Raw genomic sequence first — 25,867 nt, forward strand, 5'->3', positions numbered from 1 at the left:
CTAATCATGTCATCTGGAGGGGGAGCATACATGTGAGCAGGTGTCTGTGTGTGTGAGACAGGGAGAGAGAGAGAGACTGTGTGTGAGATAGTGTGTGTGTGAGAGAGATGGTGTGTGCTTGTGTGTGTATGATGTAGAGAGCATGTGTAGTGGTGGGGTCAGGGCCGCCCAGACAAGAGAGTGACAGTTTTAGCAAGGGGGCGGGGGCATGGGCGTATCTGCATACATGTGTGGGGGTTCCCATGTCAATCCCAGGGGGCAGATTATGTCTAGTCAGATTAGCAGCAGTTAGGAAACCAGGGGGGGTCAGATTAAGATAACAAGAGTCTGGTTTAACCCAATGAAACACACCACAGCCTAGTTTCAACAGAAACACCCAGTGGCCCTGGCAATGATAGGCTGTTTCAACAGAAACACCCAGTGGCCCTGGCAATGATAGGCTGTTTCAACAGAAGCAGCCAGTGGGTCTGGCTCTGATAGGCTGTTTCAACAGAAACACCCAGTGGGTCTGGCTCTGATAGGCTGTTTCAACAGAAACACCCAGTGGGTCTGGCTCTGATAGGCTGTTTCAACAGAAGCAGCGGCTCCAGTCTCTGAGAGATGCCCTCATGTGTACAGTTCCAGAGGACTAGCACACTGGGTTGGATAATAAGATGCGTCAGAGAATGAGCTCTGATACCCTTCCTCCATACATACACACATACACAAACCTAACTGATTTTCTCTCTCTTTGAGAGAGCGCTGTTGGTGTTGCATTGGTTTTAGAGGTTGCCATGGCGACCTGCTCAGCACTCAGGTTATTTATAGTAGCTGGTAGATCTGCTGTGAAAACAAGATGGCCGTCACACTGGGAGGTGGCAACTGGAGGGACTGTGTGTGTGTGTGTGTGTTAGTGTCTGTGTCCTATTAGTACAATGCCTCAGCAGAATGAACATCATTATGCCTTTGTGTGGAGAAGCTCCAGTCTCTGTCCTCTCCTGTCTTTCTCCTCCAGCCCCAGTTCCTCTGCTTTCCTCTCCTCTTCCAGTCCCTCTGCTTTCCTCTCCTCTTCCAGTCCCTCTGCTTTCCCCTCCTCTTCCAGTCCCTCTGCTTTCCTCTCCTCTTCCAGTTCCTCTGCTTTCCTCTCCTCTTCCAGTCCCTCTGTTTTCCTCTCCTCTTCCAGTCCCTCTGCTTTCCTCTCCTCTTCCAGTCCCTCTGTTTTCCCCTCCTCTTCCAGTCCCTCTGCTTTCCTCTCCTCTTCCAGTCCCTGCCCTCCAGCCCCAGTCCCTCTCCGCTCCCCTGCTCTCCTCTCCTCTGGTCCTTCTCAGCATTGATCCCAGTCGAGGCCACAGATACCCAGGCTTGGGCCCCTTTGCGTTGCCATGGTAACCCCTCGGAGGAAATGTTGTGGAGGGCCGTGGCGAAGAAACCGAATACCTCAATCAATAAGTTGCTTACATACGACACACACCCACACACACACACACACACACACACACACACACACACACACACACACACACACAGACACACTGTCTCAAACACAAACTCATCAATTGACAGAAAAGTGACTTTGGATATTCACCCTGCTGCCGGACACACTGAAGTAGTGAGCTGAGAGAGAGAACATCTAAGCTGGATAAACACCACAGCCCTCGTAAGGGACTCAAAGTGTGTGTCTAATGCAGTTCCAACACTGGGGAGATGTAGGATTTTAATTCATGCATGTGTCTGTATGTGGCTGTAATGTGTGTACGTGAGGAACATATTTTGCCCAGCTAGCTAACAGTGAGCTTCTGATGGTTTAACCTAGCCCTTAACCAATCACAGTCCTAGCCCTAACCCGATAGCAACCTTAACTGTAACAAAAACACAAGTTACCCAGACAGTAGTGTACTCTACAGTATAGTGTCATTTATACATGGTGTAATGACCATTGAGTAATGAGTTAAACCGCTCAGAGTGATACACACACACAAAGTGGGCTACCTTCTGTCTTGCTGAGAGTCCTGGGGGGTTACAGATGTCTGACCTATCACAAAGCCCCCCGCCCCCACCCTCCTAACTCGCTCCAGAATCATCCATCCTTCCTAGATTCTCCTTTCCTCTTAACTTCCCATGTTTCCCCCTCTACATATGCAACCAGATGGGCTACACATGCAGTACAGCAGAGGGCAACACTACAGTGACAACAGATTAACAAAATCCCCAATAGAGCATCACAACTTAGTGCCAGTGTTGAGACACAGTATCTACAAAGCGCATTATGAACCTATTTATAAAGATATGTTCCTGATCCTCTTCAAGTGTTTGCTCAACAAGATGAAGATACTAATGCTTGGCATGTTGACCACAAGCCTCGACTTCTATCCAATGTTTATGTGTGTGTGTGTGTGTGTGTGTGGAGAGGACGCATCTGATGTGTAAGTAAGTAAGTAAGTAAGACTTTATTTATATAGCACATTTCATACAAGAATTGTAGCTCATGGTGCTTTACATAAAATCAATAAAAACAATAATACAAGTGATAAACAATTCAAACAAAAATAAAAATCCCAATAAGATCTCTGTTCAAGAGAGAAAAACAACTTTAAAAAGTAGGAAAACCCTTTTGAGATAAAATTACTTAAATGCTTCGGTAAAAAGGTAGGTTTTAAGCTGTCTTTTAAAAATGTCTAGAGTGTTTGCTTCCCTAATATTTATGGGTAATTTGTTCCATAGTTTTGGGGCGTAATTGACAAAGGCTAAATCACCAATCTTCTTATGACTGCTTCTGGTGACCTCTAATAGGCCTGCATTTGATGATCGCCGTGTTCTAGCTGGTGTGTAGTTTATAAAGGATTTAGCAATGTAGCTTGGTGTGAGGGGAGAGTCTTTGGATTTAATGTGCTGAGTTCTGAATGTAGATCACTGCACACATGCACACACACACACACAGGTTTGTTTTACTATCCTAATGAGGATGGACACGACTAGAGGCGTTGTTAGACATAAAGCTCTACTGGGGCACAGTATTCATATTCCTTTTTTTTCTTTCAAGCCTGCTGCGCACAATACACTACTAGGCTATTAAATCTCCCCTGGCTTAACCCACTATACAACAGTTCAGGGACATTTGATATCAGCTTTGGCAGGGACATCAATAGTTAATGCACACATTTTCTATCATTTTAGCGCAAATACAGTTTTTTGAGTTTCATGTAATATTGTTTTTATGTTTTAGTCAAAATATGATGATCCGTAGGCCTATCATTTAGAAACTTTCTTTTTTTCTTAGCCAACCTCAATTCTGACTTGTGTGCCGAGTCCGACACCTGGACTTCTGTGTGCGTGCTGCAGTGGCTATTTGGCATGCTCAGAAGAGCTCGCTGACATGGAATTCTGCGGGCCTCTGGGATAATAAATCTAAATTAATGCACAGACTAATAAAGGAACTTGTTAAAAGTCAAACTTTAAATTCTACTGGGGCACAGCAGATTTATACTGGGGCAGGTGCCCCAGTAAAAAGGGTCTAACAAAGCCCCTGGACACGACCTAACCCCTAAACCTAACCTTAACCCTTAAACCTTAAATTCAAACACTAACACTAATTCTAACCCCAAACCCTCTAAACCCCCCTAGAAATACCACTTACCATTTTTTCTCATGGTTTACTATCAAGGGATAAGACTAAATGCAAACATGCCTTACAAGTTGCACTTCAAGGTAAGGCTACCTTTCCATTTTTTGGTTTCACTCTATTTTAGGATGTTTGTCTGCCTCGAGCTGCGTCCCCCAGTCTCAGAGGCGTGGGACCGTCCCGCTTGTAAGATGTCACATTAGCACGCTTGACTAGACCCGAGCGCTACGCGCCTTGGCTCCGCCTCCCTCACAGCATCTTTCCGCCGCTCTCTCTCCCTTTTTCTCTCTCACACATACACACACTCACGGCTACGTGTTTCTTATCGCTCACATCAACCAAAGCACTCTGGCTCGGTGGGAAATACGATGGAGTAGCATGCGCGCTTTTGGGCACTATTTCCCATTTTCTTTCATGGATTACTATCATATCTGGAATATTCATTCATCGCACGGTAAGTTCCTCGAGCTGTTACGACGGGCTACCGCAGGGATGAGAGAAAGCAGGCGAATTGTTTGCTTTTTCTTCCAAAGAGCCTATTGTCTGTTGCTTGGCGTTTGTGGTGGAAGGCTCGTGCAGTGGCTGAGCAGTAACTTCCGACGTTTCTCAAGTGGCAACATATGATTCCCTTGCAGTAACTGATTGCTCTTATAACCTGTTAGTAAACGCCACACGTTACTATTGGTGACCTCCGCGGGGTCTGTTTTCAATAATTGTTAACAGGAGTTCGCTCCTCAGACACCTGTCCTCTCGAGCTAAGGCGATGGTGTAAAACCACTGTTCTTCTGGAGAAGACTGCTCGGTTTGAGGTCGGATGATACCCGAGGTGTGTGATTCTCTTCTTCAGTAGTGGCGAGATACGAAAGAAGGTATTGTATACCATGTGTCGGATTTTAAAGAACGTGACAAATTGAACATTTCTTTAAAGCCTGCGCCTACCTCACACCCAAACCCAAAGCTGTAGTTGTCTTCGTTTCCATTTTCAATCACTTAAAACATTTTCAGGTTTCTCGACTCTTGCCTGCAGAAGACAGCAAAAAAAAACAACAGCGTTATCTACAGAATTAATTTCCCCTTGAACCAATCTTGGTTATTTCAAGCCTTTAACCAACATGTAACCATTTGAACTAAACAATCTCCATCTCTCTGGGTTCTCCATGCTGGTTGGGCTTACAGGATAGTTTAGGTGGCAGGTGACAGGTGGCATGGCGTCAGGTCCTGGCAGTCAACAGGCATACATGGAAGCACACCACGCTCACACACATCTCTCTCTCTCTCTCTCTCTCTCTCTCTCTCTCTCTTCTCTCTCTCTCTCTCTCTCTCTCTCTCTCTCTCTCTCTCTCTCTCTCTCTCTCTCTCTCTCCCCCTCTAACTCCCTTCTTCATTTGTACCTCAGCGGTGGGCATCCTGCCAGGTAGAGTTCAGTGTTCTGACTCTAGGTAATGCTGAACTCTAGTACATGTATTAGAGTACTAGATGTGGCCTGGCCTGTTCTGCCCGCCCTCCCCTGGCCTAGCCTGGTCTGCTGTTGTTTTGTTCTTCCCTGGCCTGGTCTGTCCATCCCTGGGCTGCTCTGTCCTGACCTGGAGACGCCCATTCAGCCTAGAGACCTGACCTCTGCTTCCATCTGGAAGCAGGCAGGCTAAGGGCATGCTCCACCTCAACACCAGCTAGTCACTGTGTGTGTGTGCATGTGTGTTGGACTGTCCGACCTCAGGGCCGTGTGTTGTTTACAGGTCACACAAACAGGCTTGTTTACTGGAATACGACTGTCCGCCTCTGATTCACCAAAACAAGGACTTCAGCAATGACCTCATCACCACACTACAGCCAATCAGAGATGCAGTTTAGCGTTGGTTTGACACCTGATCTGGCTGGGTTCCATAGGAACACAAACACCAGCCGTTATGGAGGAGGGAGGGATGTCAGGAGGATGACGAGCACCATAGTGGAGAAGAGATGGAGCTGTCTGACACCTTGATGCCTCATTGATTTCTGGGGAGAACCCCTGCTCCCTGGGGGCTTCCAGGAGCAGGTATTTGATTACCTCTCTGCTGTCCTGTCCCCTGATAGGGCGATAGATATGTCAGTGCAACGTCCCAGGGGACTGATTGGACAGGGTTGGAGAAAAGGGCCCGCCTCTTCATCCCTGGGGACACACAGTGGATGAGACAGGAATATCATTAAAGGGATATCATCTTCCTGGAATCTGTTGTGGAGCTAGGGATGTCATTTCACTGTCCTAGCTGACTATCATTACCACATAACTAAGGCTATACATTGAATTAACCGGCTAGCATTGTAACATATAGCTTGTGCTACATACTGGCTTAGCTAGCTATCAATAAAAAGACTATACTACCAGCTCACTGCCAGCATCTGGTGACCTCTGTTTAGCTCCGTAGGAGTTTCTTTATAGTTTTAATTGTAGTGGGGGTTCTCAGTCTCACAGGGAAGGAGGGTGTGAAGACCGAGGTTGAGGCGCTCATGCTCTCTCTCTCTTTCTGCCTGCTTTCTCTCTCTGTCTATCTCTCTATTGACTTTTCTCTCTCTGTTTCTCTCTCTCTGTGTCTTCTCTAGCTCTTCTTCTCGCTCTCTTTTCGAAAAGGAGATAGAGAAGAACCTTTGAGAGTAGTTCTACCTGTCAGCTGCCCCCCCCCCCCCCCCCCCCCCCGGTGTTTCCAGCTTTAGCACCATGGTACCTATCATATCTCCTGTGTCTACCTTTCTCTGTTCACCAGCACACTCCTGTGTAATACAGTCTAGCTAACAGTCAGTCCCCCTGCTGTTGAGTGCTCCACGGTGCCTGGCTGTCTCACTGTCAGAAAGGTGTGTTTCTACATACCTGTCATGTATTTCTGTCATTCTTGAGAAAGGCTGTTTGTGTCTAATGGTCTAGAGGAATTGTATTTCTGTAGTGTCAAGTGGAGTGTCCATGTATGAACAAGTATGTGTGTGTGTGTCGAGGACTGTTGAAAGACTGAGGTCAACTTGTCTGGCTTTGTCTCAGCTCAGACTCATCCCATGACAACACACCCACCCATGGTCTGCTGTTTGCTCTGTGTGTCCAGAGTTCTAGTGACCTTTGTTGTAGAGTGTCATACTTCTGTCAGAGCAAATCCACACCACCCAGAAGCCTGCAGATCCCCTCAGCTGTTTGCGTACATCGAGAGGCTGAGACGGAACAGTGGTTTCTGATGAAACCTGATCTAATCACTTCCTACTTCCTGTTCCTGAGGATCTGATTTCCTGTCTCTGGCAGTTAGGCACGGATGTACACCATGCTTGTCATCTTCTATTAACTCTCCAGTCTGTCCCTCCCTCCCTCCCTCCCTCCCTCCCTCCCTCCCTCCCTCCCTCCCTCCCTCCCTCCCTCCCTCCCTCCCTCCCTCCCTCCCTCCCTCCCTCCCTCCCTCCCTCCCTCCCTCCCTCCCTCCCTCCCTCCCTCCCTCCCTCCCTCCCCCCCCCCCCCCTCTCTCTCTCTCTCTCTCTCTCTCTCTCTCTCTCTCTCTCTCTCTCTCTCTCTATCTCTCTCACCATCCCTATTTTCTCCCTCTCCCGCTCTATCTCTGTAGCTGTCATACATCTTCCCCTGTCTCTCGCCACGCTCTGTCCACCTCTCAGGAAGTCAGGGTTTTCTGTTTAACCTGTACGCTATGGTTGACAGTTACAAATGTCCTTCATTTGATTTGTGATTCATTTGAGTAAATGGACTAAACCGTAAACCGTCTATCCTCCTTGTTCACTGTCTCTCTCTCTCCCTCTCCCTCACCCCTCCAGCAGACTGATCTGGAGTAGTCCCAGGAGGCGGAGTCACCACCAGGAGGCGGAGTCACCATGGCATCAGACCACACCCAGCGCAGCTACTCAATCATCCCCTGCTTCATTTTTGTAGAGGTCTGTCTTTGTGTGTGTGTGTGTGAGAGAGAGACAGGGAGATGGAGACCAGGAGAGAGATCCCTTACATTGGTGTGTAAAGGGTAAACTGGAGTTGCTATGGTATGTGTGTGTGCGTGTGTGCGTGTGTGTGTGTGTGTGTAAGCTATAGTGAAACAATACTGTGAGCTGAGCTCTGTGGATAATTAACATCTCAGCCGAAGGTCTTTAATCACACAGAAGTGTCTGGAGGCTCACTCACATCAAAGACCTGCCTGACACGCACGTACACACACTCACACACACACACACACACACACACACACACACACACACACACACACACACACACACACACACACACACACACACACACACACACACACTGTAACACAGATTTTCCATTCTCTCCAACTGTCTATTCCTGTCTTTCACGTCTCTTCTCCATCTTCCTGTTTCCCTCCCTCCCTCTCACGCTCTCTTCCTTAACCCCATCTCTTTTCCCCTCTCTCTCTCCCTCTCTCCCTTCCTCCTTCCCCTCCATCACTCCTCTTCGGTCTCCCTCTTTATTCTAGCCTCTCTCTCTCTCTCTCTCTCTCTCTCTCTCTCTCTCTCTCTCTCTCTCTCTCTCTCTCTCTCTCTCTCTCCCCCTCTCCCTTTCTCCCCTGCTTTCTCTCCATCTCTCTCCTCTCCTTCATCTGTCGCTTCTCACAGCCTCTCCATAATAGTCCCCATCTCGCACTTTGTCACATGACCCCCCCCCCCTCCAGATCTCACTCAGTCACCCCCCCACTCCTCTTCCATCTCTCTCCAGCAGAGCAGGCTTGTGGCTTGTTTGTTCATTTTGTTAATGCTTTATTTGTTTATGTATGATCCCAGTGAGGCTCTTATTAGCGATGTTTGGCAATGTTCATTTACAAGACACATTCATGGAAGAGAGGGTGATTGGAGGGGGAAGGAGAGGAGAAGGGAAGGAGAGGTAGAGGAGGAGAGGAGGGAAGGAGAAGGACAGGGAGAGGAGAAGGGGAGGAGAGGTAGAGGAGGAGAGGAGGGAAGGAGAAGGACAGGGAGAGGAGAAGGGGAGGAGAGGTAGAGGAGAAGAGGAGGGAATGAGAAGGACAGGGAGAGGAGAAGGGAAGGAGAGGTAGAGGAGGAGAGGAGAAGGACAGGGAGAGGAGAAGGGAAGGAGAGGTAGAGGAGGAGAGGAGGGAAGGAGAAGGACAGGGAGAGGAGAAGGGGAGGAGAGGAAGAAGAGAGGGGGAGGAGAGGAGGGGTGCCACTTGTGTGGTGAACAATCCTCTTGGTTCAGGTGGTGACTGAGTTGTGCGGGCTTGCTGGCAGAGGTGTGTGTGTGTGAGTGAGCGAGTGTGTGTGTGTGTGAGAGAACGAGAGAGCGAGTGTATGTTGGTCAACCATGCTGGGCTCCTCCATACCAACCATCTGTGTTGCAGTAGGGGAGCAGTCATGTGACTGGTGAGTGTATTTGAGTGTACCGCCCCCTGCAGGATCAGAGTAGCAGAGCAGCACTTCGACGGACAGGGGAGCCCTCTGATGTGATGGTGCCACAGCCCTCTCTAGTGGCCATATGTGGCAGTACAGCTTCCAGTGCTCACCTGTCTGAACCATATGTTGTAGCCTCTACTAAGTTCTACTGCCTATACTGAACTCGCCTTATGGCCTCTATGGCCTCTGTGGCCTCTCCTGTCTTGTTCTGGTCCCAACCGGCCTCCTCTGGCCTGGGTACTGTAGTGTCGCCTCTGGACTCAGCTGGCTTGCTTCATTAGCAGAGGACAAAAGGCCTTATATAACTGACACACACACACAAACACACACACACACACACACAGACAAACATAAGAGAGGTGGGAGGAGGAAGAGGAGGAGGAGTGAAGTAAACATAAGCACCATTAGGACAGAGAGAGAGAGAGAGAGAGAGAGAGAGAGAGAGAGAGAGAGAGAGAGAGAGAGAGAGAGAGAGAGAGAGAGAGAGAGAGGGTTTCTGAGAGAGCAGACAGACAGATGAAGGGTCAGAGAGCTGCGGGTTAGATAATGAGATGGTGATGGGGTTTATCTGTATCGTATATGAAGCCAGTGTCATCCAGGTTGTGGGCTCTAGGTTCTAAGAACAGTGACGAGACAGGACCGCTGAGGACTAGTATACATTTTTTTCTCTTTATACTGACCACTCTTCTCTTGTCTCTCTCTCTCTCCTCTACCATGCTCCTGGTGCAGCTAGTGATCATGTCGGGGACAGTTCTGCTGGCCTACTACTTTGAGTGCACCGACCTGTTTGGGATCCACGTCCAGGGCTTCTTTTGCAACGACGCCGAGCTGATGAAGCCCTACCCTGGTGTGGACGAGAGCAGCTTCATCCCTCCCCTCATCCTCTACTGCGTGGTGGCCGGCGCCCCCACCGCCATTGTGAGTGTACCGACTGTGTGTGTGTGTGTGTTGTGCGTGTTTGTTTGTGTCTGTGTCCTGGTCTGTCTGTCTGTCTGTGGGTATGTGTCTGTCTGTCTGTGGGTATGTGTCTGTCTGTGGGGATGTGTCTGTCTGTGGGTATGTGTCTGTCTGTCTGTCTGTGGGTATGTGTCTGTCTGTGGGTATGAGTCTGTCTGTCTGTCTGTCTGTCTGTCTGTCTGTCTGTCTGTGGGTATGTGTCTGTCTGTCTGTCTGTCTGTCTGTGGGTATGTGTCTGTCTGTGGGTATGAGTCTGTCTGTCTGTCTGTCTGTGGGTATGTGTCTGTCTGTCCTGATATGCCAGTTTGTGGGGCGGGCAGTCAGGCTGCAGTGACAGGTGTTTGTCCTGTAGGGGTCACTGCAGCACTGTGCTCCTCCATGCAGAGAGAGGCGCACAACGAAGACAGCCCTAGGGACGGCAGTCTGTGTCTCAGCCCTGACTGAGCTGTGTGTGTCTGCGTCCGTGTGTGTCTGCGTGCGGTGTGTGTGTCTGCGCGCGTGTGTGCGGTGTGTGTGTGCAGTCTGTCTGTGTGCGGTGTGTCTGTGTGCGGTGTGTGTGTCTGCGGTGTGTGTGTCTGCGTACGGTGTGTGTGTGTCTGCGTACGGTGTGTGTGTGTCTGCGTGTGTGTGTCTGTGTGCGGAGTGTGTGTCTGCGTGCGCTGTGTGTGTGTCTGTGTGCGGTGTGTCTGTGTGTGGTGTGTGTGTGCGTACGGATGTATCTGCGTCAGACTGAGCCCTTCTGCTCCCCAGCTTGTCTTTCTGTCAGCTGTTCTCACAGGATCCGCCTCTTTCCTCCTCTCATCTTCCTCCTCGCTGCACCTCCTTGGATGTCAGTGTCAGTGCGTGTGTCTGTGGGAATGCTGTGTCAGGCGATATGGCCCGCTCTTCACGGGTCACCCCGCCTCCACACACCATTACACGGCCAAGCAGAATCAAGTAGGACATTTAGGACAGGCTCCACACACCATCACATGGCCAAGCAGAATCAAGTAGGACATTTAAGACAGGCTCCACACCCTTTTGGCTGAGACATATAGCCAATAAAAAAGGCTGTAACTCAGACTGTCAAATTGGTTGGCTGGACTTGTGGGAAAGAGAAGCAGAGAGACGGGTTACTTGAGGGGGAGACAGGTTACTAAAGGGGGAGAGAGGTTACTGGAGAGAAATGCAGTCATCCGTGAGTGTGTGCATATTTCCAACCTGTGTGTGTGTGCATGTGTATAGTTAATGTTTTCTGTTTGTGTTCATATGTCTTAAGCTGTACGTGTGGTTTGTGTGTGTGTGTGTGAAAATGTCTAACCTTTGGCTGTGTGTGTGCATGCGTGTGCAGATCTTCATCGGCGAGGTGTCCATGTATGTGATGAAGTCGACCAGAGAGGCATTACTGGCCCAGGAGAAGACTATCGTGACTGGAGACTGTTGCTACCTTAACCCCCTCATACGACGAGTCATCAGATTCATAGGTCTGTCATGAGAACATTGCTATTAACACTGTTATTAACACTGCTATGAACATTGATATTCACACTGATTATAACTGTTACTTACCTCTTGTGTGTAACTGGTTATCTCACATTTAGGTGTTCCACCTAAACTGCTTTATCAGAACCACTACTACTACCCTCGTATTAACACTGTTATAACTTGTTATTATTACTGTCAGGTATTATGCTGACATCTACTGCACACTGGGGCACGTGGGTATTTGAGTTCTCTCAGGCATGGGATTACAGCGGCGAGGTCCGGTGTCCTTTCTGTCTGCCTCCTGGAAATATGCCCTCTCATCACACACACATATACAAACACACACACACACACACACACACCTATACACATTCAAGGGTATGGTATGGTGAATTGGACAAAGGATAGTAATTTCATGGCTAAGCAGTTGAGATAATGGCAGCTGGTATTTCCTGGGCGTGTGGCTGCAGTATGCGGGCGGTCATACGTGTTCCCATGTTCCGGGTCCCGGACATGTTCTAAAGGTGGCATTAGTCATTGTTACAGATGCTGCAGACCACAGAACAATACTGCAGGAGCCTCTGAGAGGGGGTGCAATATTTCACAGATTGTGGCTTTCTGAAGGAGACAGTGGGATTGAGTGTGTGCGTGTTTTGTTTGTGTGTGTGTGCGCGTCCAGGCGTGTTCGCGTTTGGCCTGTTTGCGACGGACATCTTTGTGAACGCGGGCCAGGTGGTGACAGGGAACCTGGCGCCCTACTTCCTGACGGTCTGCAAGCCCAACTACACCGGCTCAGAGTGCCGCTTCAACCACCAGTTCATCGCCAACAGCAACATCTGCACGGGAAGCCCGGCGCTGGTGGAGAAAGCCCGGCGCTCGTTTCCTTCCAAAGACGCTTCGCTGAGCGTCTACGCAGCCGTCTACGCTACGGTAAGGAAGGGGTGGAAGGGTGGTCTATGTAGGGATAAAATGTTCAATATTGTGAAATTGACTTTACAGCTAGCAGATGCTAATTTTGTTGATAGTTAAGGGAATTATTTTTGACAGGTAGTGGAAGGAAATGTATTTGACAAGTAGTTGAAGATAATTAGTTGATGGTAGAGTTTACAGGTAGATGATCATAGTTTATAGCTAGTTGGTAGTAGTCTAGTTTACATGTAGTTGATAGTAGTTTACTTTCCAGGTAGTTGATAGTAATTGAGTTGACAGGTAGCTGACAGTAGCTGAGTTGACATGGACCTTACAGCATGCAGTCTGTCCTTCTCCAGATGTACATCACCAGCACCATCGAGACCAAGTCCAGCCGTCTGGCCAAGCCCGTGCTGTGTCTAGGCACGCTCTGTAGCGCCTTCCTTACCGGGCTGAACCGTGTGTCCGAATACCGGAACCACTGCTCTGACGTGGTGGCTGGCTTCCTGTTGGGCAGTTCCGTGGCGCTCTTCCTGGTGAGAGTAGTTTCATTGTGGTTCTCACGTTTAACACATGCTGGCGACAATGTGTCTTGGTGCTTGTTTGGACCTGAAGATGCCCTTTTTAAAGGTGTAATGAAAACTTCTTTCGACGTTGCGGCAACATTGTCGCAACACTGTAACAACATTGTCATGACATTGCAATGACGCGACTTGTCCCTGCAGGGTATCTGTGTGGTGAACAACTTCAAAGGCGCCCACGGCCCACCCGCCAAGCAGAAGATGGAGGACTACCGCGGCCTTCCCCTCATGACCTTCCCTCGTGTAGAGAGCCCTCTGGAGACCCTCAGTGCACAGGTGCCCTGACCCCCCACCACCAACACTTCACCCATAAAGACATTCAGACGACCTGTGGAGCTCAACATTGAGCTTCTGAAATGGAAGCTGGTCCAGGGCCAGCTGGTGAGGTCGGGTGATGTGAGACCTGACTCTGAAATGTGTTTTTCTGCACGTTCGATCTAAACAACAACACAATGGTGTGGCAGGAGGGAGCGTATGAGGTTAGCGGGAAAAGGCAGGAGACACTTTTTGCAGCTAAGGATCAAATCAATATTCATTTGTATAGCCCTTTTTACAAACAATGTCACAAAGGGCTTCACATAGAACTACGCCCATATACGCTCATAGAACTGCCCCTCAGCCAACCTAAACCCTCAAGGAAGACAAGGAAAAACTCCCAGAAAAACTCACTAGAGGAGAAAAAATTGAAGAAACTTTGGGAGGAGCAATTCATTGAGGGATACCGGTGAGATCAACAGATCAACAACTGTTGAACTGTGCCAGACTTCATTGATTATTCATAGGTTCAAGAACCAGACGCACTTGCAACTCATGCCGGTTTCGGAGTGTTTGTTTACAGTCTGTATTCCCAAAGTCGCTCCCCAAGGCCCAGGCTGCCAGAACGGCCTGCTGCCAGGTGTGTGAATGGGCCCGTGTGTACAAAGCCTGGCGCAGACGGTGGTGAATAGGGATCATCTTATGTTGTGAGTGAACAGAGCGAAACAGAGAGCCACAAGGACAATGGTTCAACGCTGTTAAATAGCTCTGATGGATTTCAGTAGCACAACTGATAAACATACAGAAGCACCTGTAGTTAGCTCATCGTTTCTGTTAGAATTTTGTCATTGTGATAACAGACCTACCCTACCCTTTTCAACCCTGTCTGGGTCTGTAGAGTTTGGTGGGCTCCTGTTGGGCCAGGCTGGATCCTGTTGGGCCAGGCTGAGAGCTAGAAGTTATGCTGTTTCTCAGCTGTCCACTTTCAGACACAATGGCATGGAGAACAAAAGATTAATCCTCCTCTCTCTCTCTCTCTCTCTCTCTCTCTCTCTCTCTCTCTCTCTCTCTCTCTCTCTCTCTCTCTCTCTCTCTCTCTCTCTCTCTCTCTCTCACAGAACCACTCGGCATCCATGACAGAAGTCACATGACTAAGGGGGCAACACAGGGTGACGTTCGCGTCCCCTCAGCACCTGTAGGCACAACAACGATGAAGATGATGACACGACGGTGTGTTTTTGTACTGTGTCATGCTGTAAAAAGGACAGTATTCTGGTGTTCCTAGATAGAGGCCCATGTTTTGTACATTTTGTATGAGCGAATGCTGTAGTCCACCCAGATGTCAGGTGATGCACATTCCCTCATGTTTGACATCATAGTTAGTATATACAGCTGCCGGCAATCTAATGGTGTCGACATATCGATGTTGTACTGTTGTATTTGTACCAATCCCTTTATCCAGTTCATTTTTTTCTGTACATTTATTGACTAAAGTCCTATTTTGTATATTTTTGGTTAAACACTGACTAATATTTGCCTGCTCTTCTCCAGGAATGTTTTGATATATTTTTTTTAAGTTTCGGTGTATAAAGAGGGGGGCAGAGCCCCCCCCGCCCCTTCCCCCTGCATTGGCACGGTAACACAGTGTTGTGTTTGTGTTCCTGAGACTGACTGACATGGACATCCCAGCATGCAACTTCACTGCAGTCTCTATAGAAACAACAAAAAAAAACTAATTTGTACATTGTCTTTCTTTAAGAATTGCGTTTCTGTTGAAATGCTGCATATATTTTTCTTGGTTTGTCCACAAAATAAATAGTCAGTAGCAAACTTACTGTATAAACCTTGTTCTTTTCTCATTCCTGTTCTCAGAGATGACTTGGGAAAATTTCACTTTGACAGGCTAAGGCACACATCAGAAGAAGGATGTGGAGTTATGTACAAGGTTGATCATTTGCCATCTTGTTTGAATAAATCATATCACCATGCTGACTGATGTACAGCTCTCTGTAGCTCTTAATGCAATTAATTTATAATTAACCGTAGTGTTAATGAATGTCCCCAGCCCCTCCCCTGAAGAAATTAGAGACTTTTGAACTCTATTCGAATCACCACAACACAAACCTTATTAGGATTCTGATAGATGAAGGTTGAGTCTGGTGGTTATTTGCTCGAGGAATATTCTGTAGCGGTCTCCTACTCACATAGGCACACACAGCCGGTCTAAACGAGCTACTTATTTCTCTCAGGTTCATACGATATCTCTCAGAGGGCGATAATGATCTGTCGGTCTCTCCACAGCCATGGGAGAGAAAAGACCGTTTCTCTGAGAAGATGATATAACCTTAGTCCTCTCTCTGGCAGAGGAATACTGAAACTTATGCATTTCAGCTTCCGCTGTCTAACCCTGGAGCAAGTGTTGTGGTTTCTGAAAGCTTAACAGCATCCTACCTGACTAGTATGACATGCTGAAACCAGAACACTAAGTTATTTAACAGGCGTGTACAGTATATGTCCCGACTGAGGACAGGACAGAAGCATACGCGTCAGTTTCCTGACCTCTGTCACCCTCTCTCATACATCAGTTGGTTTTGTAAAAGCTGTAGAGAGTCTTGATGAACACATCAATCGCACAACTGATGACACCCAGTTGCATTCTGGGAGCCTTTTTTTTAATTAAACAGAACACATCCAAACTCAAACATACACAATGCAAGAGAACTACTTCCTTCCAGGAAAATAACTGACTACACCCTGATAGAGAACATGTTCTATCGGTTGAGAATGTGTTCTGTCTAAAGAACACCTTCTATCTATCCTGGATAAAGAATTATGTATCTATCCGGTTGAGAACATGTTTCTATCATGTTCTATCTTTTTCCGGTAGAAAACTTTCCTCTGGTTCTTGATGTCAGACAATCAATGTGATGAGTATTTTTGTCTTCAGTGAGGGTTCAGTCTTGGGGTCGGACCACCTGCGGATACATTAACACATCACCACGTTCACACCTTGGTAATGCCCAAGCAACACTGGTATCACCCTGGTAACACTGGTATCGCCCTGGTAACACAGACATTTCTCCGTCAACACTGCCATGTCTGTCTGAAGAGACTAGTCAGAGAGGAGGGGAGGAGGAGAAGGTGACAGAGAAGAAGGGGGGAGCGGGTCAAGGGTCTAGTCAGAGATGGGGAAAGGAGGAGAGGAAGAGGAGAGGCGGAGAAAAGAAGGTCTAGGTCAAGTCAAAGGCAGGGAGGAGAAGAGGTAGAATAGGAGGGGGGGGGGGTCTACCACAGCTGTTACCCAGCGGACCGTCGGAGAAAGTTCAGTTCGATGGTCCAGGAGAAGCACAACATACCAACAGAGAATGTTCCTCCAGGAACAGGAACCATGGGTTATGGACCAAATCTAATCCGGGTCACCTGGCTGCCCACACGAGTTATCCTGTGGAGCTAAAGCCAAGGTACATAGTCAGAGAGCTAGTACACAGGCCCTCAGGTGTCAGGTAGGGTTTGTGCCAGACACACTTCGGTGCCACAGTGGCTTGCCAGACAAGCGCAGTCAGGACAGGAGAGAGGGAGCTCCGGGTTGGTCTCCATGGATCAGCGTTAGGAAGGCTCCCGTGGTAAGTCTAGGACTCAGGAATAGTGCTGGTCTGCTGATTGGTTCCCTGTTGACTGGTCTGATTTGTTTGCTGGTGGAACTCCAGTTCCCTCTTCCTCCTCATGGCACTCTGAAGTTGCTGTTTGATGAGGTGGATTTGGGTCTCCAGAGCAGACAGCTCCTGGACCAGGGGATTCCTGCCCAGACCTGGCCCCAGATCAGGCCCTGTTCCTAGGCCAAGCTCTGACCCCAGCCCCAGGCCCCGGCCTACTCCCATGCTTGGGCCCAGCATGTTTGTTCGACCATTGGAGGAGCAGACCAGGGGTAGCTGTCTCTTCAGTTGGGTGGGAGGGGCAACGGGCGTGTCCTGGCTGGGGGGGAACTCCAGGTCATTCTGCTGCGCTTCCTGTGGGTGGAGCCTACGCCTATTGCAGAGGGAGGAGTCTGCAGGGTTCCAGGCTGCTGGTTGGTTGTTCCCTTCATTGCATCTGTGGGTTAAATACAGAACAACAACTCAGTCCGTAAAGGAAGCTAATTGTGATACCTGCAATATCAGCCAGAGAGGCAAAGTGATGGGTTTCAGTCCCTGGTTCAGTGTGGGGGTAGGTGGGATACGGAAGGTGACAGGTGAGGGCACGCTCTATATACTGGAGACATCCATCACAGCCAGACAGCAAGCAGCACCACGGAGAGCTCCTCACCCTCTCCCCCCCCCAGCAATTATCCCTGGCCATTCCATTTACACATGGCTGAATTAAACTGTCATAAAGCGCTCTCTGGCTTTGACAGACGTCTCTGCTTCTCCAGGCGGTGGTCGTTAGTGAGGGCTGTTACGTTCTGGGAGGAAATGATGGAGGGGTAAGCTGTTTTCCTGGTGTGTGTGTGGGGGGGGGATGGTGCCGGTTAAATGGGAGGAGTTACCTTTTCTCTGGTTTAGCCACAGTGGGTAGTTTGTCGTCAGTGAAGACTGAGTTGAGGGCTCGATGTAATCGCTTGACACAGACACACAAATAGTTAGATGTAACAATATTATGGACTTAATCATGGTATTTCATTCATAAACTTCAAAAAATCCAGATTGTGAGGTCCAGATTGTCAACTTTATAGATATGTGTGCCTAGCAGTATTAGTGCAGAAGTGTTCATGTGTTGCAGGTCATGTATGCATGCATACCTGGCTTGTGTGCAGCCAGTACTTGAAGCGGGGCTCGTGGACTCTAGGGATGACGAATCGATAGATGATGTGCTCCGCCAGGGTGGTCAGCAGAGACAGAACCAGGCCCACACACAGCATCACAAACAGACCTGAGAAATGCTTGATGCCCATCTGCAGTGTCTGACAGAGGAACACACGGGAATCTCAACATTATCACGATCTGCGTTATCACTGCATATCATTATCACTACAATACATTATCACCCGAGTACATTATCGCCACTATCCTTTATCGCTTCAGTAATATATCACCACAGTATTCTATCACTACTTTATCACGACATCATCTCTACAGTCTTTTAGCACTACAGCACTTTATGCCTCCATTCTTTGGGGTTACCTCGGTGACAGCAAAGCTCCTCTTTCCACAGGGGACCACTTTGTACCACTTGTCGTGTAGCGTGTCCATGAAGCCGTCTGACTTGTACTGACTGACCAGCTCCGAGATGTTGGATGTCAGGGGCGAGTTCTGCGGCAGGCCGATACCGTAGCCTGGCCGACACACACACACACACACCCACACACACACTATTAGACACAGAGGATCTTACTGGTACATATTCCAACACGGCTTGGTCATTCAGCTCTGTTCTGACAAACATTACTACAAACTGCAGTACTAACTACTAATAAATAATGCTACTTCTACTAATACAACTTAGTTAGGGAAAATCGTCATCCTTCGCTTGCCTTCTATGGCGAATGGTTTTCCCACGGTCAGAGTTTTACAGTCTGCGTCTATGGACACCTCGTAGTCCAACAGAGCTTTGTCCATGATGAAGGCGTCCAGCTTCTGAGGGTCCTCTCTGAGAAGACCACATCGTCATCACCATCATCATCATTTTGATCATCATCATCACCATCATCCTCATCATCATTATAATTATCATCTTCATCATGCTAATAATCATTGATTTCATTCTCATCATTTTCATCTTCATTATCATTGTGGGAAAGATTGGACCGTTTTTAATCAAGGCAGTGTCAATCAGCTGGAAGAACATTACAACCTTTTATGATTTTCTGCCAAGCAGCATCTTACATGTGCAGGCTATAAACTGCAGCTGCAGTTATATGTGCTGCGTGTAGCATCGTCGTAAACCTCAGCGTTCAGATTCCCCCGACGTGGATGCTATCTTCACAGAGCAGGGGCCAATCTGTATGACTGGAGCTGTCTGTCTATCACTCAGGAGAAGATATCGTGCAGCTCACCCACCATCTTCTCTCTTCTACCTTGTGCCGCCCCCTGCTCCCCCTGCTCCCCACCCCCCCCACCCCCCATTATTCTGCTCGGTTGTGCTGTGTAGGATGTGAGAGGACTTTGTAAACAGGTGATAAGGCAGAAGAGGCAGAGGTCAAAGAGAGCTGGGAGCGGGGGGGAGGGGGGGGGGGGGGCTGGCCAAGGTGGCCACGGTAGGGAAGGGGGAGGGTGGGGTGGGGGGTACACAAACTTAAAACAGCGCAACACACTCAATGCTTTTTGTTGAACCGAATTCCTGTTTTGAAGGCGGAGGTGTGTGGGCTTCACAGCGCAGCCTGTGACGCAGCGTAGCCTGTGACGCAGCGTAGCCTGTGACGCAGCGTAGCCTGTGACGCAGCGTAGCCTGTGACGCAGCGCAGCCTGTGACGCAGCGTAGCCTGTGACGCAGCGTAGCCTGTGACGCAGCGTAGCCTGTGACGCAGCGCAGCCTGTGACGCAGCGTAGCCTGTGACGCAGCGCAGCCTGTGACGCAGCGTAGCCTGTGACGCAGCGTAGCCTGTGACGCAGCGTAGCCTGTGACGCAGCGCAGCCTGTGACGCAGCGTAGCCTGTGACGCAGCGTAGCCTGTGACGCAGCGTAGCCTGTGACGCAGCGTAGCCTGTGACGCAGCGTAGCCTGTGACGCAGCGTAGCCTGTGACGCAGCGTAGCCTGTGACGCAGCGTAGCCTGTGACGCAGCGTAGCCTGTGACGCAGCGTAGCCTGTGACGCAGCGTAGCCTGTGACGCAGCGCAGCCTGTGACGCAGCGCAGCCTGTGACGCAGCGTAGCCTGTGACGCAGCGCAGCCTGTGACGCAGCGTAGCCTGTGACGCAGCGTAGCCTGTGACGCAGCGTAGCCTGTGACGCAGCGTAGCCTGTGACGCAGCGTAGCCTGTGATGCAGCTTTGGCCCCGTGTTTCACTGCACCTCCAGGGAAACACTCACAGAAGGGTGAGGAGAGGGAACACGAGCCGGGATGTGAATCATAGTAAAACCTTTTTATTGTTTTGGCTGGCTTCTTTATTGGGGTTGTCCAGCTCGCTGAAGATTACAGGAGCACACAGGAAGAGCTGCCGATCTGATAGCTGACGCACTGCATGCTAACAGTGGAGCTGGCCTCTTCACACCACGACAACAGGTACAGCACTTTGACGATGGAACTGGGAAAGACCTTGTCTCTAAAATAATTATGAGTATGTCTTGCTTCTGATAGGCCGATATAGGTGGGCTGTGATATCACGATCAGGTAGTCTACTATAGCTATGAACAGAGTATTTGGGTAGTGTGTTAAAGCTACATTAGTGCCTGGTGATGACTCTTACAGCAAGTCTACCACCACAGTAATGATGGCTTACTACAGGAAGTCTACCACCACAGTTACACTGGCTTACTACAGGAAGTCTCCCACGGTGGTGACAATGACTTACTTGAGGAGATCTATGCCGTCCGGTGTGGCCGGTACGTTGTAGCGTCTCATGTACTCGTGCATCTCAGGGAAGCTCTTCTTCAAGTAGTCTTCTGCACTGCTCTCCCTCACCGTGGCAAAGCGGAAGCCCTGGGACGGGTGGTGCAGCTGGAGGGGCCAGGGAGGAGGTGGGGGGTGAGAGGGGAGGGATGGGGTGGGTGTAGAGGTGAGGGAGGAGCAGTACAGACATCAAAGGGATATTATCCCCGCCACATAGGTGACATTACAATGTGTTACATTCTGTACAGACTTAGCCAGATAACAGAGTTAGCTTGGGGTTGTTTATCCCGATCTTGGTGTGTTAGCTGAAGGTTGTGTATCACTGTGTTTTTGTGTTAACTTAGGGTTGTGTATTACTGTGTTGTTGTGTTAGCTTAGGGTTGTGTATCACTGTGTTAGTGTGTTAGCTTAGGGTTGTGTATCACTGTGTTAGTGTGTTAGCTTAGGGTTGTGTATCACTGTGTTGTTGTGTTAGCTTAGGGTTGTGTATCACTGTGTTGTTGTGTTAGCTTAGGGTTGTGTATCACTGTGTTAGTGTGTTAGCTTACGGTTGTGTATCATTGTGTTAGTGTGTTAGCTTAGAGTTGTGCGTCCAGGTCCATATTACAGGATAATATACTATGTATGCTAGTCAAATTGTGTTATATACTATATATATATAGACACACTACATGTTAGATATTTGACGTCAGTTACCTTGGGGTCATGTATGCCTGACAGCTGTTCGTAGGTCTTTTCCCCCACCATGACGGCGGCCAGGTTGGCAGTGTAGGTGGAGAGGCAGAACAAGCAGAAGATGGCCCACAGGTTCATGAGGAAGCGTCCCGTCCAGCACTTAGGAGGCTTGATGGCGGCCGTGCGGCCAAACAAGATGGCGTAGCACACGTTGAGCGCCGAGGAGAAGGAGAAGACGCGCTCGCGGTTGCGGCCCCGCGGCGTCATGCCGAACGGGCTCCTCCACTCGTAGATGGTGAGGAAGACGGCGGTGACGTGCAGCGACACGAAGATGCCCAGCCACATGCTCCAGTGCAGCGGCCACATGAAGGCGCCGATGGGCGCGGCCGTGTCGCGCGTCCTCACCAGGATCCCCAGCGAGGTGGAGAAGAAGGGCGAGGTGAAGTCGATGACGCGGCTCCGCGCCGAGTTGATGCTGAAGGACGTGACGGCCAGGTGGGCGGCGCCCGTCAGCAGGTCGCCCACCAGCCCCGTCCAGCGCCCGTTCTTCAGCCCGCCGTACTTGCCGTCCCCGACGATGTAGAGGTCAAAGTCGAAGCCCATGTCCTCGGCCAGCTTCTCCAGCAGGTCGATGCAGTAGCCGTAGCAGCAGCGCTTCAGCCCCATGGGCAGGCTGTCGTTGGGGCCCTGCAGGCTGGAGAAGAGGCCCTGGAGCACGGCCGAGTCGTTGGTGAGGGGGTCCAGACACAGCTGGCCGGCCGGACAGAGGCCGTCCCCGTCCACTTCCCGCGTGAACACGAAGGGGTGCTCCACCAGGGTGACCACGCGCAGGTGGAGCCTGGCCGGGTGGCGCCAGTCTCCGGCGTGGCTGGCCGCCTGCTTGTGGGGCCAGGCGCCGTAGTCCATGAGGACGCGGCCCTGCTTCCAGCGGCCCAGGCGGGTCCAGGATGGGTTGCCCAGCGGGTCCTGCTGCAGGCTCCAGATGTAGTGCTGGCTCTCCGACATCACAGTGCCCTGCTGGGAATACACCCAGCCGCTCTGGCCGTCGAAGGACGTGTTGGCCAGAAACCTGAGGGACACACATACAAACACACAGACACACACACAGACACACACACACAGACGCACACACAGACACAAATGCACAAACATACGCACAGTGCAACATTACACAAATTGCCATGATACACGGTGATGACTAGCAGGCTAACCCAACAGAGTACAGAGAGTGGAGACAGGGTAGAGGCATTAGAAACACAGTCGAGACTGTTGAGATCACGGAGATTGAGAAGAGAGACTAGAGATAGAGTAGAGACCGTCGAGGCAGAGGGTGTCTTGAGGCTATAAATTCCTCTCTGAAATACCCTCTGAACAGATTCTACTGTTTACACATGGTTCAATGACCACGGACTCTCTCTCCCTCTCATCTTCTTCCCAACCCCCTCCCTCCCTCCCTCTGTCACGCTCTCTTTGCCCCCCCCCCCTCCCCCCTCCTCCTCCTACTTGACTTGGAGTGTCAGCCTGCTCTCCAGACCAGAACCAGCCTGTCCTTCCGCCTGTTTGTTGCGCTACTGGAGCTCCCAGGCTGATTTACTGCCCAGAGTGTCGTAACGTCACTCCAGTGGGAGTCTAACCCAAAAAGATGGCATATCTCCCACGCCCCCACAGAGATAGGCCTCTACTGCCCTCCTCTATTCAGTTCTCTGACATTCTACTGTCCTCTTCTAGTCACTTCTCTGATGTTCTCGTGCCCTCCGTCATGCCTCACTAGCTTGTCAATAGCACAGGCTGAGCAGTATAGAGGACTGTGGTGATTCAATCAGTGGAGCTGCTGCTGGGACTAGGGAAAGCCAGGCTGGAGATGGAGTTGGTATTACACGCTGCTTGGTTGGCAATATAAAATAGTTCAATGAACTGGGCGAGCGTGTGTGTGTGTGTGGAGGGTGCAAGGGGTTATTGTAAGAAAGTAATGTTTTTCATATTGATCCTATCTCACAGATTGGGTGTTCTGTAATGGCCATGCATTATTCCAAAGATAAACATAGAATAATGAAGACTTCGAATTTAAATGATCTCTGTCTCTCTCTATCTCCTCTGCCCTATAACTCTCTCACGGCTCTGTCCAACAAAGCCACTGCGGTTCTATCCTTCTTCCTCCATGCTGCCCTTGCTGGCTCCCTCCCTCTGTCTCCATCTCTCTCTTTCTCTCTCCCTCTCTTTCTCTCTCTCTCTCTCTCTCCCTCTCTCTCTCTCTCTCTCTCTCTCTCTCTCTCTCTCTCTCTCTCTCTCTCTCTCTCTCTTGACACTCCTCCCGACCATCCTGCCATCTCTATCTATTTTCTGACATTCCGTTATCTCCAGTCCTCCTTCTTGCCTTCCTCACCCCCACCCCGCCCCCTCCGCCCCCTCCGCCAGCCTCCCTCTGTCCTAATAGCAGCTAAGCTGGAGCAGAGGGCAGGGTGCAAGGCTGGGTGTAGCTGGGGGGGGGGGGGAGCAGAGGAGACACACTGACAGATAACTACTCCCAGCAGGCCTGCAGAATGAAAGAGGGCTCTGTTCTCTGTCACTGCTAGCGATCTAGACAGGCGGCTACACACAGGCCTGCTATCTACCAGGACAGCTCTACCACATACTACAAGTCTGTCAGCCTGCCTGCCTGCTTGCATGTATGTCTGCCTGCCTGCCTGCCTAACTGCCTGTCTATCTGCATATGTGTCAGCTCGTCTGGCTGTCTGTCAGCCTATCTGCTTGTCAGCCTGTCTTTCTGCCGGCTGATGACCTGAACAAGCTGCTACTTCACATCCAGACGTGCTATCTGCAAGGACAGCTCTACCACCCACTGCCCGTCTGCCTGTCTGTCTGCCTGTCTGTTTATCTGTGTCTGTGCTGGCAGTGCCCGGCTCCTCCTGATAGCCAGATGGGGGCTCTGTCTGGTGCCAGTCCCAGAAAGTCAGCTGCTGGGACTTCATTATCTAGCCCTGGTCAATGACAGCAGTCTGGGCTGCCAGGGGATGGACTCAACCCCTGGTGTCTCTACTGCACGTCTCCACTATATGTCTGTCTGTACTGCATGTTTGTACTGGGGAGTCAGGTGGCTGAGCGGTGAGGGAGTCGGACTAGTAATCCGAAGGTTGCCAGTTCGATTCCCGGTCATGCCAACTGACGTTGTGTCCTTGGGCAAGACACTTCACCCTACTTGCCTCGGGGGAATGTCCCCTGTACTTACTGTAAGTCGCTCTGGATAAGAGCGTCTGCTAAGTGACTAAATGTAAATGTAAATGTACTGCAGGCCTCGAGTTTGTCTGGCATGTCTTTACTTACATCCCCCTTTTCTGTGCTTGTCACTGTGTTGAGCTTGTCTTTGTTGTGTAACTGCAGCTCCATCTAAATTCCATCCTTAACCATAGATATGTAAGTCACTATGCCCCAGGAGATATAGCCTTCTATTGCACTTCATTATTTTACATCCCGGAATGGTCACAATAAATTTGAAACGTTACAACATTATTACAATGCAATAATTGCTATTCTCCCTGCCCTGGAGACAGTGTTCACCTCTTAACCTCATTTGCTTCCTCCACCCGCCTCCCCCTGCCTCTCTCTGTCTCACCCCGACCACCATGACATCACCACATACCTGGCAAGGTACACCCCGGAACTGAGGTTGCCGTGCTGCATGGCCATGCAGTTGGTGGTGCCTGGTATGAGCGCCAGGGCGGGGTCACTCAAGGCGGCGGCACCCACTGCCCTCGCCACCAGCTCCAGCCCGTCCTGCACGTAGTGCTCCAGAGACGGCGGGCCCATGCCCCCGTGCGCCAGCAGGCCCACGGGCAGCCCGTCGGCCCGCAGCTCCTCCACTCTCTGCCCGTCGCCCAGCACCCAGTGGAGGTGAGGCAGCAGCAGGCCCAGGCGCCCCAGCAGGCCGAACAGCCTCCGCACGTCTCGGATGTCGCAGCCCAGCATCAGCACGGCCCCCGCAGCCTCCCGGAGGCCCTCCAGGGGGCGCTGCAGGGCGGAGCCGTCGGAGGAGAACGAGGAGGAGGAGACGTTGAGGACGGGGCCCAGGTGGAAGCGGCTGTTGTTACGGAGACGGGACAGGAAGTGAGAGATGTGGCAGGGCTGGCAGAGCAGGATGTTGACGTCGTACCAGCCGTTGAGGAGGAGCAGGGAGTAGAGCAGGTCGGACGGTGGCACCAGGGGGCTTTGCATCGACAGCTGGAAGTGGAGCGGGTTCTGGGGTGTTTTATTTATGAATGCGTGCGTTATGTGTTTGTGTGTGTGTGTGTGTGTGGGGGGGGATTTGTTGTTAATGTGCGTGCGTTTTCATGCGCGCGTAAGTGTTGTGTGTGTGTGTGTGTGTTGGGGGGTGGAGAGAAGACAGCATACAATGTTAGAACACTTTATTCAAAACCACACAATACAGGTTGTTTTTCACATTCAGCCCATTTATCTGTTCGTTCATTCATTACATTAACCTCTCTGCACGTTTTTGTAATGAACTAATTGATCCTGAGTTTACCAAAAGGAAT

General features: G+C 50.2%; 2 protein-coding genes across 3 annotated transcripts in view; one reads left to right on the plus strand and one right to left on the minus strand.

The window, feature by feature from the left end:
- The first annotated feature begins 4,022 nt into the window (after positions 1-4,022).
- Positions 4,023-14,964, plus strand: plppr1 (phospholipid phosphatase related 1). 2 transcript variants are annotated; one of them, XM_067249858.1, is made up of 8 exons: positions 4,023-4,052; positions 7,379-7,495; positions 9,707-9,895; positions 11,265-11,397; positions 12,078-12,328; positions 12,667-12,843; positions 13,033-13,164; positions 14,262-14,964. In XM_067249858.1, the coding sequence occupies exons 2-8, from the start codon at positions 7,436-7,438 to the stop codon at positions 14,292-14,294; spliced, it is 975 nt and encodes a 324-aa protein (XP_067105959.1). In that variant the 5' UTR covers positions 4,023-4,052; positions 7,379-7,435; the 3' UTR covers positions 14,295-14,964. The 2 variants fall into 2 exon arrangements, with proteins under 2 accessions (XP_067105959.1, XP_067105958.1); XM_067249857.1 differs by lacking the exons at positions 4,023-4,052; positions 7,379-7,495 and having other exon boundaries at positions 9,668-9,895.
- A 1,808-nt stretch (positions 14,965-16,772) lies between these two features.
- grin3a (glutamate receptor, ionotropic, N-methyl-D-aspartate 3A) overlaps positions 16,773-25,867 on the minus strand; it is a gene marked incomplete at its 5' end in the record, with an annotated part of 12,532 nt that continues 3,437 nt past the window's right edge. The window contains 9 exon segments of the mRNA XM_067250247.1: positions 16,773-17,232; positions 17,666-17,736; positions 17,918-18,079; positions 18,300-18,451; positions 18,650-18,765; positions 19,520-20,125; positions 20,626-20,771; positions 21,360-22,407; positions 24,976-25,571. Coding sequence (XP_067106348.1) covers positions 16,773-17,232; positions 17,666-17,736; positions 17,918-18,079; positions 18,300-18,451; positions 18,650-18,765; positions 19,520-20,125; positions 20,626-20,771; positions 21,360-22,407; positions 24,976-25,571 — 3,357 coding nt within the window.

The sequence above is a fragment of the Osmerus mordax genome, chromosome 14 (assembly GCF_038355195.1).
Source record: "Osmerus mordax isolate fOsmMor3 chromosome 14, fOsmMor3.pri, whole genome shotgun sequence".
Taxonomy (NCBI): domain Eukaryota; kingdom Metazoa; phylum Chordata; class Actinopteri; order Osmeriformes; family Osmeridae; genus Osmerus; species Osmerus mordax.